The 15,091-nt window shown below is 43.5% G+C and overlaps 1 protein-coding gene across 1 annotated transcript in view; it reads right to left on the bottom strand.

Annotated features, from left to right (window-relative positions):
- fam13a (family with sequence similarity 13 member A) overlaps window positions 1-15,091 on the bottom strand; it is a 54,182-nt gene that overhangs the window by 7,507 nt on the left and 31,584 nt on the right. The window contains 8 exon segments of the mRNA XM_080520234.1: window positions 1,562-1,715; window positions 8,181-8,223; window positions 8,502-8,560; window positions 12,372-12,440; window positions 12,442-12,477; window positions 12,479-12,578; window positions 13,970-14,158; window positions 14,289-14,330. Coding sequence (XP_080376360.1) covers window positions 1,562-1,715; window positions 8,181-8,223; window positions 8,502-8,560; window positions 12,372-12,440; window positions 12,442-12,477; window positions 12,479-12,578; window positions 13,970-14,158; window positions 14,289-14,330 — 692 coding nt within the window.

Below are 15,091 nucleotides of genomic sequence, written 5' to 3'. Positions count from 1 at the left end.
AACTTTCACACAAACCCGCAGCCCGTGCCACGGCGGCCTCGGCCTCACGCTCGGGGGGGGGAATAAAATCACCTCGAGGAGGCGCGGTGCGTCTGAGCGACCCGTCACAGCCAATCAGGCTCGCTCCCTGTGGCGTCCCTGATGCCTGAGCTCAGCTATGCATGCAGAACAGAATGTACAAAAAAGGAGGATAAATAAGAGGGGGGGGGGATGCGAGTGATCTGGGTGAAAAAGTCACATAGTAAAACAGACACGTGAGCTGAGAAAACAGCAGTTGACCTCCATTGCATCGTCGCTTACATTTTAATTCGGGGCCCACGCCGTCAGTAAGCACTATATGCCGAAGTGGCTCGCAAAGCCATTTTTTAAAGCATCACTTCAGGTTTTATACAAACTAAAGTTGCGGTGTGAAAGTTTTGTGGCATTTCTAGACTTTGCATGATTCACTTCAGGCAGAACGAGCAGCAGCCTCTCGCACAGCTCTGGTTCTAGTCACCAGGGAGGTCTGGCCACTAGAGAGCTCCACAAAACATGGAATCATCTTCTGCTGCCTCAAGCTGTGGAGAGCCCAGAGTCACTGCACAGAGCGGCTCTGTCGATTCTCACATCATGGAAAGATGTCAACACATGCTGCAACATGCATTGGTATTGCTATTGCAGCATGTCGTTTGTGAGAATGAACCTGTTGGTTGCCATTCCGGCGTGGAGCTTAGAGAAGCTTTCACTGGTTTACAGGGACCAACTCCACCCACCTCTGCTGTGTGGCAACATCCGAAATAAACAATGGAGAGCCTCTGTGTGCTATGATTGCAGCTCATTTCCTCTGCGGTCCAGCAACAGAACTTTCAAGCACGTGCTTATGAATTTAAAAGGGCAAGACCGATGCGGGAATGGTGTGGGCGTTTAATGCATGATGTACATAACCACACCCGATGAGCCAGCGTCAATAAATGACCCTGGCATGCTTCGTCATGCATTAGAGCCAAACATGTGCAGAAGTGACACTGGAGGCACATGCGCAGCCAATAACAACAACAGCAGCGGCAAGAGTTTTAAAATGGAGCACGAGCGAGGATCAATACGCCACATAGACTCCTACGTTATCATTGATTTTCACAGAGAACTGCAGCAGCTGTCGCTTCGTGCTGCGAACAACCTTCCACACTTGGTAAAAGTAAGAAGAAAGAAAAACTGTGAGCCCCGAACTTGGACTTCTCTCATGCGCGACTTCTCTGACAAACAGGGTAAACAAGCACGGCTCCAGCGTCCCCTCCTCCAGATAGAAGTGCCTCGAGAACTTAAGAGGATCTTTTGACTGTAATTCTGCAAGGAGGAGGAGGAAGAGGAGGAGGAGGAGGAGGAAGAAGAGGGAGCAGAAGGTGTGCAGCTGCCACACAAGACTCCTCGTGCGCAGCGTGCAGAGTCTGGGTGGAGGACACTGCGCGTGCTGCCTGGACATGTCCGCGTGCTCCAGACACCACCACACACACGCACAAAAAAAAACCAAGCGAAAAACACACACTCAGTAGAAGGGGCCGCTTTCCCCCCCAGCAGCTCTCACCTCCCCAGTTGTTGTCCTCGGTGAGGGCCGTCAGGTCCAGCCGGGGCACGTCCTCGCAGCTCGGCTTGTCGCAGTCCGGGTCCGAGCCGCGCACGTCGCCGGCTCTCCCCGCGTCACACGCGACGGGCGACTCCTGGATCTTCATCCTGAGCGTCTGCACAACCATGAGAGAGGGAGGACGAGGAGCGGAGAGCTCAGCGGCAACAACAACAAGGCGCTGCGCGGCGGACACACTCTTTAAGTTGACGTGACACTCCCTCCGACTGGCCCTGCCCCGGCGGAGGGGGCCGCTCCCCACGCGCCATTGGCCGCCGAGGGCTGCCCAAAACATCCGCCCACTCGAGGGGAGGGGAGAGGGAGGGGCCGCCCCCTCACTGTATTCCCCACCCGGGAGCAGATCTGGACTTGTTTGTTTCACAGCAACAGGAGCAGAGAGGAGGGGGTGTGGGGCAACAAAAAAAAAAGAAGCAGAAAATTCATCCAGCTTGTGAGCCAGCACACGTAGGCTGACTGGAAGCTTTTTGTTTTCTTCAGACACCATCTCTCTGTCTGTTTCCGTGTGTGCAGGAAAACTACATGCACATTTCCTTACGCGCCTCAAACACGACAAGTTACAAATATTCTGGTTATACTGTGATGAAGAGCACTTTGATCTACCTGAAAAAGGGTCATATTATTCAGCTTTTCAACACTTCCACATGGGCCAAAAACTTTGTATTCTACATTTATTGCCCCAAATCTAGGTTTTCCTTGATTTTTCATCCATTTGAATATTGGATCGTTCAGAATCTGCTGTGTCTGCGCGAGCTGGACTGGCTCCGCCCACACATTGCCCATCTTGGGAAGAGAAAAAAGTACCTCATCTGGTGGTGCCATGTGCCAGAGCAGAGCTGCCTCACTGGTGGTGGTGGTGGTGGGGGGGGGGGGGGGGGGGGGGGGGTTAAAGGGAGGAACTACCTTGTTTGTGATTGGCTAAACCCCAAATGACACTATATAAGTTGTAACTATTTTACTGTTGGACAACCATTAGAAAGTGAATTTTGCATAATATGACTCCTTTAAACAGATAAGACAAATGTAGGCGGTACGACTCAGCAGGGTTTGCCATTAGCTCAGGGTAAAGCATTATACATGCACTTGGGAGTGATCTTCTCTGAAGCTGGGGCACTTGTGGTTATAAAGTAACATATACTTGGAACAGCGGTTGAGGAAAAAAATAAAAGTGGTATTTCAACAATGCCACGTGTATTTTCAACAAGTATAAATTAAGCGATGTAACAGAACACCTGAACCACAAAATGGTTAGGACTCCATCCAGCTCTGATTGAACCACATTCCTAAAAAAAAAACCTCATCCCCCCCATTTTTTTTTTTTTTTTTTAATCACAGGCTCAAAGCTGTGTCCTTAATCTCCGGTGTAGCGTAAATAATCTGGACAAACATCCCACTCAGGCTGGTCATGCATTTAGGGCATGTTCATGGATCATTTAGCGCCAAACCTCATGGGGGTCCCGTTTCCTCTGCCTGGGCGTGGGACCGGGCTATTTTTAGGGAAAACTTATCAAGACGCAGGGATGCCGAAGCTCACAAGTACCACGCACTTACTGGAATGGGTGCACTTCAATCTGGTTACAAAAGCCCTTGTTTTTTCGTTGTTGTTTTTGTTTTTTCTTCATCAGTGATACTAAATTGTTGTTGGCTGGGTTTGTGCGAGATTAAGGCAGAGCAGCGTAATTGGTCTCATGTGTGTTGGGGTTGCGTTTTGCCAGAAACAGTATCAACTCCCGTCGGTGGTTACATGAGAGATAAAACCGGAGTGGTGTTGGATCGCAGACGATACAAAGTGGTACTGTTGCCCTCGGAGAACGTGCGGAGTGTGAACCCCTCCCTCCCTCCCTCCCTCCCTGCCTAAGCTGCACTTACTGTCACTGTTTTCAAGTTGGGAAACCTCCCACCATGTGCACGTACACAGTGCACTCATTCACTCAGCCAACATTCGGTATGTAATCCTTCAAACAACACTGAGGGGAAAGGCACGTCCGTTTGTGGCAGCACTTGAACACACCGTGTAACAATTAAACAACATGGCATAAGACTTGCCCCTGTGAGTCGCTGCGAAAATGACAAATTGGTCATTTAGAGATAAATAATCCTAAAATCTGATAATTTAGTTTCCATGTAGATCTTCACCTGATACCAGCAGTGGAAACTCAGCAGCTTCTGCTCACTTTGGTAAAGACTTGATACGCTTCACTGGAGAAGCTGCAAATCGTACCTGTAATGCTTCAACCAGTGGATGAAACATTTATTTAATCATTCATAAACAGTCCTTTAATCCCATGCAAGTCAAATGTACGGAACTTTGACTAACTGCAAAGTTTGTTTTTTACCGCGAAACCGCGGCGATCAAAAACACCGACGTATCGTGAAGTTAAACCTTTGCCGGACCAGCGGGACTCCACTGTGCCAGTGTTGCATGTCGGTACGGTGGATGTTTGCATGGATGCGTCACCTGACTGGGCTGCTTCTCATGTGACATCTGATGGGAACTCATAGACTCCATCTATTCATACACCCGTACTGTTTATTTATTCTGCTACCCCACAGAGCCCTGTCCTCCGTCCTCTGTGCTCCGCACGATTACACACATATGCATTGATTGAAAGGTGGTAATCTGAGGTATCGTTGAAATAATTAACAAAGAAAAACCAACGTTGTCATGAAACACTGCATTGAAACATACAGTGGTATTGTATTAACAACAATGCTACATGTATATTTGCGTTTTTTTACATTGTTGACCATAAACAACATTTCAGTAAAAAAAAATTTCAAGCAAATTATTGTAAACTTGTTTACTAATGACCTTCTTTTTCATGGTAATTTAGTGTTTTTAACACTAAATAGAAGCACATTTTAATGTTTATGGTGTTGTCCGCCATGTGTTTTGCTCTGAATCCATTTATGAAATCTTTAATTACCTTTTACCAGGTCAACAGCACTCTCTTCAGAAATGACTCAGATGTACAATAAGGTCACGCATTCAAGAAAAAAATAAACAAACAAACTGCGTTCGTTGCATTTAATTTTCCAGCCAAATTGAATTAATTCTGCACTGTTTATGTTGTTCCTTGTTAACTGTTAGTAGAAGCCCTGATGGCAGTTGTGCAATTAAAGTACAGACCTATGAAGCTTTTAGAAGCATCCGTGCACTGGATGAATGTGATGTGAGGTCTGATTCTCCGAGCTCAGCTCATCACTAAAAGTTTTCCTTCCCCCGACTCCCGACTCTGATTATTGACCCCACATGTAAACATGGCATTTCTGCCCTGGTCACAAAACATTGTGTCTAATCTGCTGTTCAGAAATAAACTGTCTCCCCAGGAGAACACAAATAAAACAACATCATAGGTTTCTATGTGCAAATGAACCATTGAATGTACAAAAGAGCTGATAGTTGAGGATCAGTCTGTCTTGTTTGATGTGTTTTAACGATTATCAACCTGCAGGAAAATGTAATCAGTGAAGGAGATGCAAGCTTTCTTACTACAAGATACTCTGGAGGGAATCTACACAGATTAACTTCAACGCAGATGTTTCAGGACACACACACACACACACACACACACACACACACACACACACACACACACACACACACACACACACACACACACACACACACACACACACACACACACACACACACACACACACCCCTCCTTTACACCAGCTGGACCTCTAATAATGATGTAATCAAAGCTCAAGCGAGTGAACACTTTGGCGGATGTTCCAGGGAATGTGTGTGTGTGCGTGTGCGTGTGGATTTCGAGTTGCTGACCGAACAAGACGATACGTTAAACAATGATTAAGCTGTGTTTGGAGGGTTTACACACCCAGTGTATAAACAAACCGAGAGGAATTTACAAGGCTTAGGTGGCAAACAAACAAGCTCATGTACACACACACCCACACACCCACCCACCCACCCACCCACCCACCCACCCACACACCCACACACCCACACACACACACACACACACACACACACACACACACACACACACACACACACACACACACACACACTGACTGATATTAATTTCCTAGAGATTTGTACAAACCAAAACGATGACACCAACCCTTGACCTACACCTGACTGTAAACCGCGTTCTTGTCTTAAAATGGGATGATTTTGCTTCAGAGGGAAATTACTTTTTGTTCCCATAAGGATTAACACATCCTCATAACGTGACTGAAAACAGATTTCGGTCCTGTCCTGCCATGAACCTTGTGTCCGTCACCACTCCAGCTCTCTGCAGCATTTTCATTCGAACACTAAACAAACTGAAGAAAAAGATAACCTCTCGATAATAGTTTTGCCACACAACAGTGGTTGTTGGTTTTTGAAGTCATCTCTTTATAGAGTCAACTTGACCTGAATGCAGCTTTCACTTCCTGCTATCAGCATTGTTGCTGCAGCATGTTTGGAGTGTCCCCTTGCAGCCAAGACACAACTGCACACGGAAGTTTGTAAAACGTCATCCATCCAACCTTCTTCAGCCTCCTATACCTTCAGAGCATCAGGTCTATTTTATCTTGTGCTTCTTGTTTTGTTAGTTTTTCCTGCATGGGTGCCACAGATCTGGGGTTGGACCGGCCTCACACACCAAAATGCAGCGTCCCTTAGGGGCTAAAGCTACAGTTAAGTTTAAGTTAGGATCCATGTGTGAAGGACCAAGATATACATTACATCAGTGGAAAAAAAAACCCCCACAAAGATTTGTTTGTTTGTGTGTCTTGTGCACACTGGAGGTGTGTCCTTTCTCTCACTCGACCTGATCCACGGTTCCGCCTGTCTGACATCCACTCATCACCTCAGCAGTTAACTGAATCCAGGTTGTTGTTTCGATCAGTGTCAATCATCCTCTTCTCTGCCTATTTACACTTTCTTCTTTCTTTTTGCAATTATTTGTCTCCCAGTGTCACGTGATCATTGCGAGCCTGCTCATAACAAAGAAAAACTCCCCAAACCTTTTCATAATCCTTAAGAGGCTGAGTTTGGTGATTAGATTACTCCTGTTTATTGTTCCTTAAGCTATATCATATATATGTCCCAAAGCTTCACTTTTCTTTCCAACTGATTAAAAAAAAAGTCCATATATGTTAAATACCATGTGTTTTATATAATCCTCTGACATAACATCTGCCCATTCAGCTGCAGGGGAGGGGGTCATTCTCTCGTGTATCACTTCATCCACCAACTCAGACTCACTTATATCATTTTACTAATTACTTTAAGAGACGAAGAAAAAGCCGTCCTGGCGCTGGCGCAGAGGAAACGAGGCTAAAGCTGCATGTGCATTTGTCATGATGAAACACGGTGAACACCTTCACGTGCAGGATAAATCATTACGAGTCGAATCTGTTTTACGGGACGAGAAAAAGAGCGCGTCCGACTCCAAAAACCTCTTTCTGAACCATCATTTGACGCATATGACGCGATGCGAAAGATGGAAACTAAGTGAATGGTGTTTGTCATTTCATGGGGTCTTTAATGACCTGCTACGTGGGTGCGGCACCAGCCTCCACACGGAGGATGGCTTCATGCCGGCTCCAGATGGCGTGGCTCGGTTTCACAGTGGCGGCGAAGGCAGAGCCGCAGCCGGCGCTGCTACTAAAATCCATCTGCGTCGCTTGGAACAAAGATTCACCCTCCATATTGGTGTCATGCTGCATGAATCTGCTGAGAGGCGCTGCTACAGAACAAGACTGGAGACGAGCAGATGGAGAAGGTGGCTTGTTTCCTTCTGTTACCTCGAGTGGGGTTATCAAAACTTCAAATCAATACATGTGTCCGAGTGTTTCAAACAGCAGACTGAATAATGACTTTTTGTAAGTATAACGGTGGAAAAATCCCTATTTCTGGGAACGCTGTTACCCCCTCTCCACGTTGCTGTGGAGCTGCAGTTTCTGTTCAGTAAAAGCTGAATGAGTAATGGCACTGGTCAAAACAAAACTCAGTGGAAAGAGCTCAGACTCTCAGCTGAGGTATTTATAAACAAAATTGTGGTCATTTTCTTTGGAGTTTTGGTTGTTAGATTTTGTTTTGGTGATTTCTATCCCCCAGATAGACACACAGGCTGGACGGAGTCAAAGGGCTGCTGACCTGCTCAGGGTGTAAATGAGATTTTACAAAACGAACCTGCCTTGATTTTGAAATAAATCCATGTATTGGCTTCAATGTGTGCAATTTATTGATTCAATATTTAAAGGAACATAAACAAAAAGTGGAAATCAACACCAACCATCATATTTCAGTATAAAAATAAAACCTGATACGAATCTGCGGGAGTATTCGATGCTAAATTATTGTGCACAGTTGAATCTGCCTTTCCTGGACAGAGGGCAGATTCCCATGGCAATTTTACAATTGATTATTTAACCTATATTATTTGGCTTTTGCCATCTCCGCAAAATACCCTTTCAATACAAATCCACCCTCTGCCATTTGTCTCTTATTCATTTCCTTTCCTTTTCTTACCAGTCCTGTTCCCGCCTGTATAAAAAGATGACTTGTGTGACACTAACAGGTAGGTCTCGGTGACATTGAACTTACCTGCGAAGCAGAGGAAACTCCATCTTGTCTTGAAATCGCCTTCCTGGAAAATACAACAGAGAAACCAATGTAGCAGCGTTGACGCCAGCGTTTGGCAAATAAACTTCCTGTTGTTCATCTCAGACTTCACAGTCAGACGCCCACAGCGGTGTGAAACCGTACCGTCATGTATCTCTGCTTTATGCTCATATCAGATAAACATACCAAACAGATTGGTCGAGATAACCGAGAGCAGCAGTCGGTAGCTCATTGATGTAAAACAGTCACTGGTGCTGGAATCCTTGAGTTTATGGGGAAAATGATCAATTTTGAAAAGCTTACTCTTTCTGAGACGTGTCCATGTGGCTTCCTTCGGGTCTTTCACCAACACATTCTTTGAACTGTGAAAAAAAAAAACAACAACATAGTTTTATTGCCAAAATAGTTTAGACTTAACATCAGTTGTTTGCTTTTTGAGTGATCAGTATATTTGATGCTCCCATCGTTCCTTTCTCTTCATCGACAGCCACAGTGCCTTGGCTAAAGGATTTAAGCAGGCTTGGTGTGATTCAAACACATTGTGGTGTGATTGCTCTGTCAAGACTGTGTCTCGCTGGCCTACGACAACTTGTGACGAGTGAGAGAGAAAAATGTGAGTAAAATACCCAAATCGGCAAAAATAAAAAAAGCGGCTGGATGAGGACCCCGACATGGTTAACATCTAGCTATAGGACTAGCCCCCCCCCCCTAGCCCCAATGTGTTCAAGTGACACATTGGGATGCAACAAAACTGCGAACATCTGGATGCATTTCAAGATACTTTGGAAACTCCTTCACGATTTGTGTTTGCAGCTTTATGCAGTCCAGTGAGATTGGGGCAATGATAAGAATTCTAAACCATTCGAAAAGCAGACTTTTTGTCCTCGTTGTGGTGCAGTTGGACAGATCTATGAGCTCATGATGGGCAAAACAAAAGATGTGACAGGCGTCGGGGCCGCCATCGCCCTTGACTAGCCCCTGATTGTTGGTGTTTGTGTGTACAATGGAGGATTTTCTGCTGTTTTGACTCCTCGAGGTATTATTTTAAGGGGATTGCATAGCTGCTGAAAATACCTCTACAGTAATCCACCGTGCACTGCATTTATCCTTTGACACAACATTGTTTAGAGAAACTATAAAGGTTTTGTCACAACCTTTGGCCTACATTCTTTTGTTTACATTTTTTGGGAGCCAGTGCCGGAGTGTGAACCAGACTATAGAGCATATTTCAAGGTCAAAGGTAGTAAAGCCCCAATTATGACTACAGGCTAAGATATAGTGTAATCAGCCCAAGACTGTTTTATATCGATTTAAAGAGATGTCAGTTTGAAGCCACTTTATAATCTCTTGATTGACAATGGAAGAGTGTGCAGACATATAGCTGGCAAAAATGTAACCAGTTTTAAATTTGCATATTTTAAATCTACATGGATGATTTGCTGCTGATTGCTGATGTCTACAAAGTATAAATTCCATCAGGTCACTACAACCTAGTTTTTAGGATATCCCTCTCCAGTGAGCAGCAAAACACAGAGTGCAGCTGATCATTAAAATAAGTGTCGGGTCCAAATCTAAATTTGGAACCGATGATGAGCAGCATTGAAGCAATTCAAGTTTATTCGGTGGAAAAGGCTAATTTCATGGCGATGACAGTAAAACAATTCACTCACAATTACAAGAGTGTTGGGGGAAAAAAACGTGTGGATAATAAAAACAATTTGGAATATTTTACAGACGTTATCCATCTGCGAAATATTCACAGAGCTTCCCTCATTTCACATTTTGTTATGTCAGTGTCATATTCCAAAATTAATAAAATAATTTTTTTCCCCATGAAAAATCTACACACAAGACTCCATAATGACCGTGGCTGTGAAGACACTTTTCATCCAACCAGATGGAGCTTGAGAGGCACTTCAAAGAGGAAAGGATAAAACCATCCAGAGATCGGAGTGTCAAGTTTGTGACAATATAGTAAAAAACACTTGAAGCTGCCAAATGTGCATCAAGAAATTAATGCACAAAGGACGTGAATAATTACGTATATATGCTTTCTTTAAAAAAAAAAAAAAAGTTGATAAAAGTGCAAATGTAAAAAAAAAAGCTTTCAAGTAGTCATTATGGGGATTGTTTGTAGAATTTCGAGGAACTTTTTTTTTTTTTTTATATCATCCATTATGGAATAAGGCTGTAACATAACAAAATGAGGAACAAGTGAAGCACTGCGAGTACTTTCGAGATGCACTATAATGACTGAACAGCCCTGAATATATATATATATACATATATTTATAAAAGTGTCATTGGCACATATAAATTGAATTGTGAGTCTGAAGTAAACAGCCTCTGTACACACGGTCTCATGTTGTAAACCCTCAGCAGCCCTGGGAGAGGCTTATAGAGCTGCTGATTAGCCTCAGTGGCTCTTGACCTACTGGAGCTTACATTCATAGAGGCAACTGTTCACACTGAGACACACACAGACCTTCAGCATCAAACCTCTGCTGTCAGCCACTCAATGCAACTCTCCCACAGCCAATCACAGTCCTGCCAGTTATCTTATACGTCCATATGTGTGTCAAGGCAGCCCGGGTCAACTGCACAGTTACATAAAGAGTTGGCACAAAAAAAAAGGTGTTTAAATTTACATTTTTTGTTTCTTGAGTGTGTTAACTCAATAAATCTATTTCCATCAGTCAACATGATCCACATGCTCAACTTGACATTAGCATCATTTATAATTTGACTGCACTCTTGACTCGCTCGCACGAGGCTGTGCTGTAAGACGAGTCTGCAGAGATCTGGTTATGACAGCTTCATCATGTTTCAGCAGCACAGATTCACACTATGTCCTCGTAACTGTCACGGCTTTCACATACTTCTCGTTTAGAGGTCCGAGTTCTCCACAGCACTGCCGGGCAGCCGGGTTCTTGACTCTCCGTATCGTAATCGTCATATCAGAGACAGCTGACCAAGATGGGTTTTTTTTTTTTTAAACCATCTGCTTAAACTCAACCCAAGACAGCAAGACACAGCAGGACCAATGTGAATAATGAGAATGAAATAGTTGGCGTCACAAAGTATGGCATCAATGTATACACTACATTTGAAGTACAACTCTAATAGCATTTGGATGGCAGTGTTGGGAAAATGTTAAAACTCTGACTTCAATAAATCGTGTTGTTTAATGACCACAGTGAGGGTTATTTTCCATTTGTCTGAAACTTGTTTATTTAGCCCAATGAATCAATAGCTTTTCTTCCAGCAGAGGTTAAAAATATGTCCTCTATAATCCAATTTATCTCATTTAACACACAAAAAAAATTAAACAATGTTCAGAAATGTCCTTTTAATGCAGCACTTTATCATAGGAAACGTCCACAATTTAGATTAAGTGAGTGATTGTACCCACATTGCCCCCTCAACCAAACTCTGGGAAAATGCTTTTTGCATCCTCTCAGTAAAAGCTACAGATAATTGTGCAAACAAGAATGACCCTTCATTTGGACCACTCCAGAAAAAAAAAAAGTGGGTAACAATTAGCTGCATGTTACAAGCTGGAGCAAAATGACAGGGGAGCGTCAGACAGCTGCACAGCTTCCTGTCATTTCCTTACTGGCCCTTTATTTAGCCGATCTTGCTCACTGCTGTCTACAATTACTTTAAGAGGCTCGGAAATGGAAAAGACAAGCAGCAGAGATTAAGCCTTTATTCTCTTCTGGTATGTTTGGAGAGAAAAATCTCTGAATGTGGTGATGCAGTGTATTACTCACAGTCTTGGGAAACTCGTAAATAAAAGGTGTTTGATTCATTAAATGTTTGGAATTTAAATTTGTTTAGTTGCATTGTCAGGACTATATAAATGAATGAAAATGATTAAAATGTTCATCCTGCCTCCAGGTAGAATGACGAAGTAAGAATATCTTATCTGATGGAAAAATAGCTTTTTGGAGCTCTTAGCCCTTAGTTTGTTGTTTTCTTTAAATAACTATTTCTCTTTCATAGAAACCAAACACAAACCTCAAACATCTTTGATTTTGAAAGCATTTCATCAAAACCCTCTGCACTCTTTCATTTGTGCAAACAGTTTGTTTACAGTCATTTGTATTTCCCAAAAAAAAAAAAAAAAAGGATTTAAATGTGTAAAAAGAGATGAGTTAAGTGCAAACTCACTGTGACGTCGGCCTGGTTGACGATACGTTGCACGAGAGTGGGGCTGTGTTTCCACTTCCTGGTTTTGGGGGGTCCGCTGAGGTCCAGCACCCTGGCCTCCCTGCGGGGTCCACGCCGCGGCCCGTGTCCTCCCCCGCGCTGCCCGAGCTGCTGCCACCGCTCGACGGGATGTTCTCCTTGTTGGTGACAGCCCCGAACGACGCGGCTCTGCGCATTAGACAAAAGAATGAAAATAAAGGGAGAAGTGAGACGTCTGCTCTCTTCAGTTTGTTTTAATCGGCTTCACAGCGAGAGCCAAATGTCAATGTCATCAGAAGCCTTTATTATACCTTCTCATGCAGCTAATGTGCTGTTTGGCTTTTGTGATAATTCTATTTACTGTCCACTCTCTTATTGACAGTTTTTTTTTTTTTTTTTTTTGTTAAGACTCTGGGCTGAGACACTCCATTAATCCGTGTGTCACCGATCTCAAAGGCTTCAGTCAGTGAGGATTAGAGCGACTCCGGTTGTTATGACTGCACTGTGTCAAGCTCCCCACACAGCAGGAAACTACACCGCTGTTTATAGGAACCAAGATAACTGCTAGTATTAGTAGAGCATTAATACAGTGAGGTCAGGCTTTAGAAAGTTACTCCACTATTTATTATTACTAAGTAAAAAAAGAAAATACATGCACACATATTTAGATTAACATATCAGAGAAAAAATTTGCCTTGGTTCAGGAAATTTCACGGTGCGTGTTCAATGTCACTCCTGCCTGAAGAATTTTCATAATATTTAGACAATGTGTGTCTGTATAGCTCCACCACCCACTGAAGTTGTTGACATTAATGAATACACATACAGAATATAACAAATAATAACTTCTGTTTCAGAGATAAAAGATATTATATGCAGGTTATGGAAATAAGAAAGTTCTTGCTAAAATGTTTTTTTACTACATAAAAAGAGTAAAGATGTCATCAGTCACATTTACACTCAGGTAATTCAAGTTCACTTAGTGGCCTATATGATGGGCAAAAAAAATTACATTTTCAAAACTGATGAATAAATAAATTATAGACAAATGAATAACAAAAGGGCACCCACAACCCTAAACAGGATAAACTTACTGTGGTGACGCCTGAAAAGGTGAGCAGTCGAAGAGATTACATGTTTAATAAGGTACTTTGTCCCTAAAATCAGTTAAAAACAAGATGGGTTACATCAACTGCACTGGTTTGAGACCAGCCTTTCCAGAAGCTGTGTAGTCCTGAGACTGAACATTTATACGACTTTCATTGCTTTTGGTCACTTTTGACCTGGACTCATTTTACTAATTTACTTCAGCTTACATGGCTGTAGAATCTGTTTACTCAACTCTTTTTTTTTTTTTTTTTTTTTAATGTCCTTGACTAAAACTCACAAGCCTTTGGAATGTGGGAGAAAAGCAGAATTTAACTGGAGTCTTTTTAATTTGTGAGGTAATATGACCAGTGAGTTTCACAAGGAGAAATGCTTCGAGACAGACAGTACGTTCGGTGATGAGCACAAACACTTGAGCAGTGCACATCGATGCTTCCAGGAAACACAAATGGCCACTGACTTCACTGGGGTACCTTTTTCTGTCCAGCTGCCTCGTGCACTCCTCCTGCTGTTCTCTCTGGTGTCGACGTCTCTGTCGTGCCGTTGACGTCGCTCCCGTGCTTGAAGGATGTGCGTTCGACACACAGGTTTCTGGAGCCTCCGGAAGGTTGACGTCAAAGAGGTGCTGCTCCACGGTTGAGCGTATGGTGTTGTCCAGAAAACTGCAGAGAGCCACAAAGACGTCAATTAGACATGTTTTACCCAACGTAAAGATATTCTAACTCCATGTTAATCAATCACAGAATTGGGAGCGCACAGCCTTTTAATGCGACAGTACAAAGGTACACTTACTTTACCACCTGTGGTCTGCAGTGGATGGGGGAGAGGTGATTACTGGGGGGGGTGGAAGGAGGAGAGGAAGGTTAATGCTACAGAAACTAAAGGTCACAACAGGTCATTGAGCAGCACTGTGAATCCTCTGGGCCTCTGGTTCTGGTCCTAGGTGATCCAGGCATCTGTGTGCACGTGGGAGTGTTAAAAACTCAGCTGTGTTTAGAGCTTCAGTGAGTCCTCTGAGGGCAACGTGGCCGGAATCCATGGCTACCACTGAGCCCATCAGCGCAGTATATGGTCATCCATCTTTTTTTTTTTTACCAAACAATGGACTCAATTATACCCTTAATCATTTATCTACTCACAGGACGAGGGTTTTACATGCAGGGAACTATAATGATGGGTAGTGTGTGGAGGAGTGTGTCTGCGTTTAATCACACAACTAATTTCACAAGAACCACACATAAAGTACAATGATCTCTCATCATTGAGAGAGAGAGAGAGAGAGAGAGAGAGAGAGAGAGAGAGAGAGAGAGAGAGAGAGAGAGAGAGAGAGGAGAGAGAGAGAGAGAGGAGAGAGAGAGAGAGAGAGAGAGAGGAGAGAGAGAGAGAGAGAGAGAGAGAGAGAGGAGAGAGAGAAAATACAACACATTACAAACACTACATTTGATACTCTAAAAAATACTTGTATTTTCCCTCTCCAGCCTTTTGAAACACTTCCCCCGCTGGCAGCAACACAACAGGAACAAATGGTGACGGGTTTCAGAGGCAAGTTCATGTGAACTCCCCCGGGAGTTCTGGGTAAATCCCCATTATTCTAC

Source organism: Blennius ocellaris (genome assembly GCF_963422515.1).
Source record: "Blennius ocellaris genome assembly, chromosome: 3".
Lineage (NCBI taxonomy): Eukaryota > Metazoa > Chordata > Actinopteri > Blenniiformes > Blenniidae > Blennius > Blennius ocellaris.
Note: the sequence above shows the minus strand (reverse complement) of the source record. Positions and strands in the feature narration are given on the sequence as shown.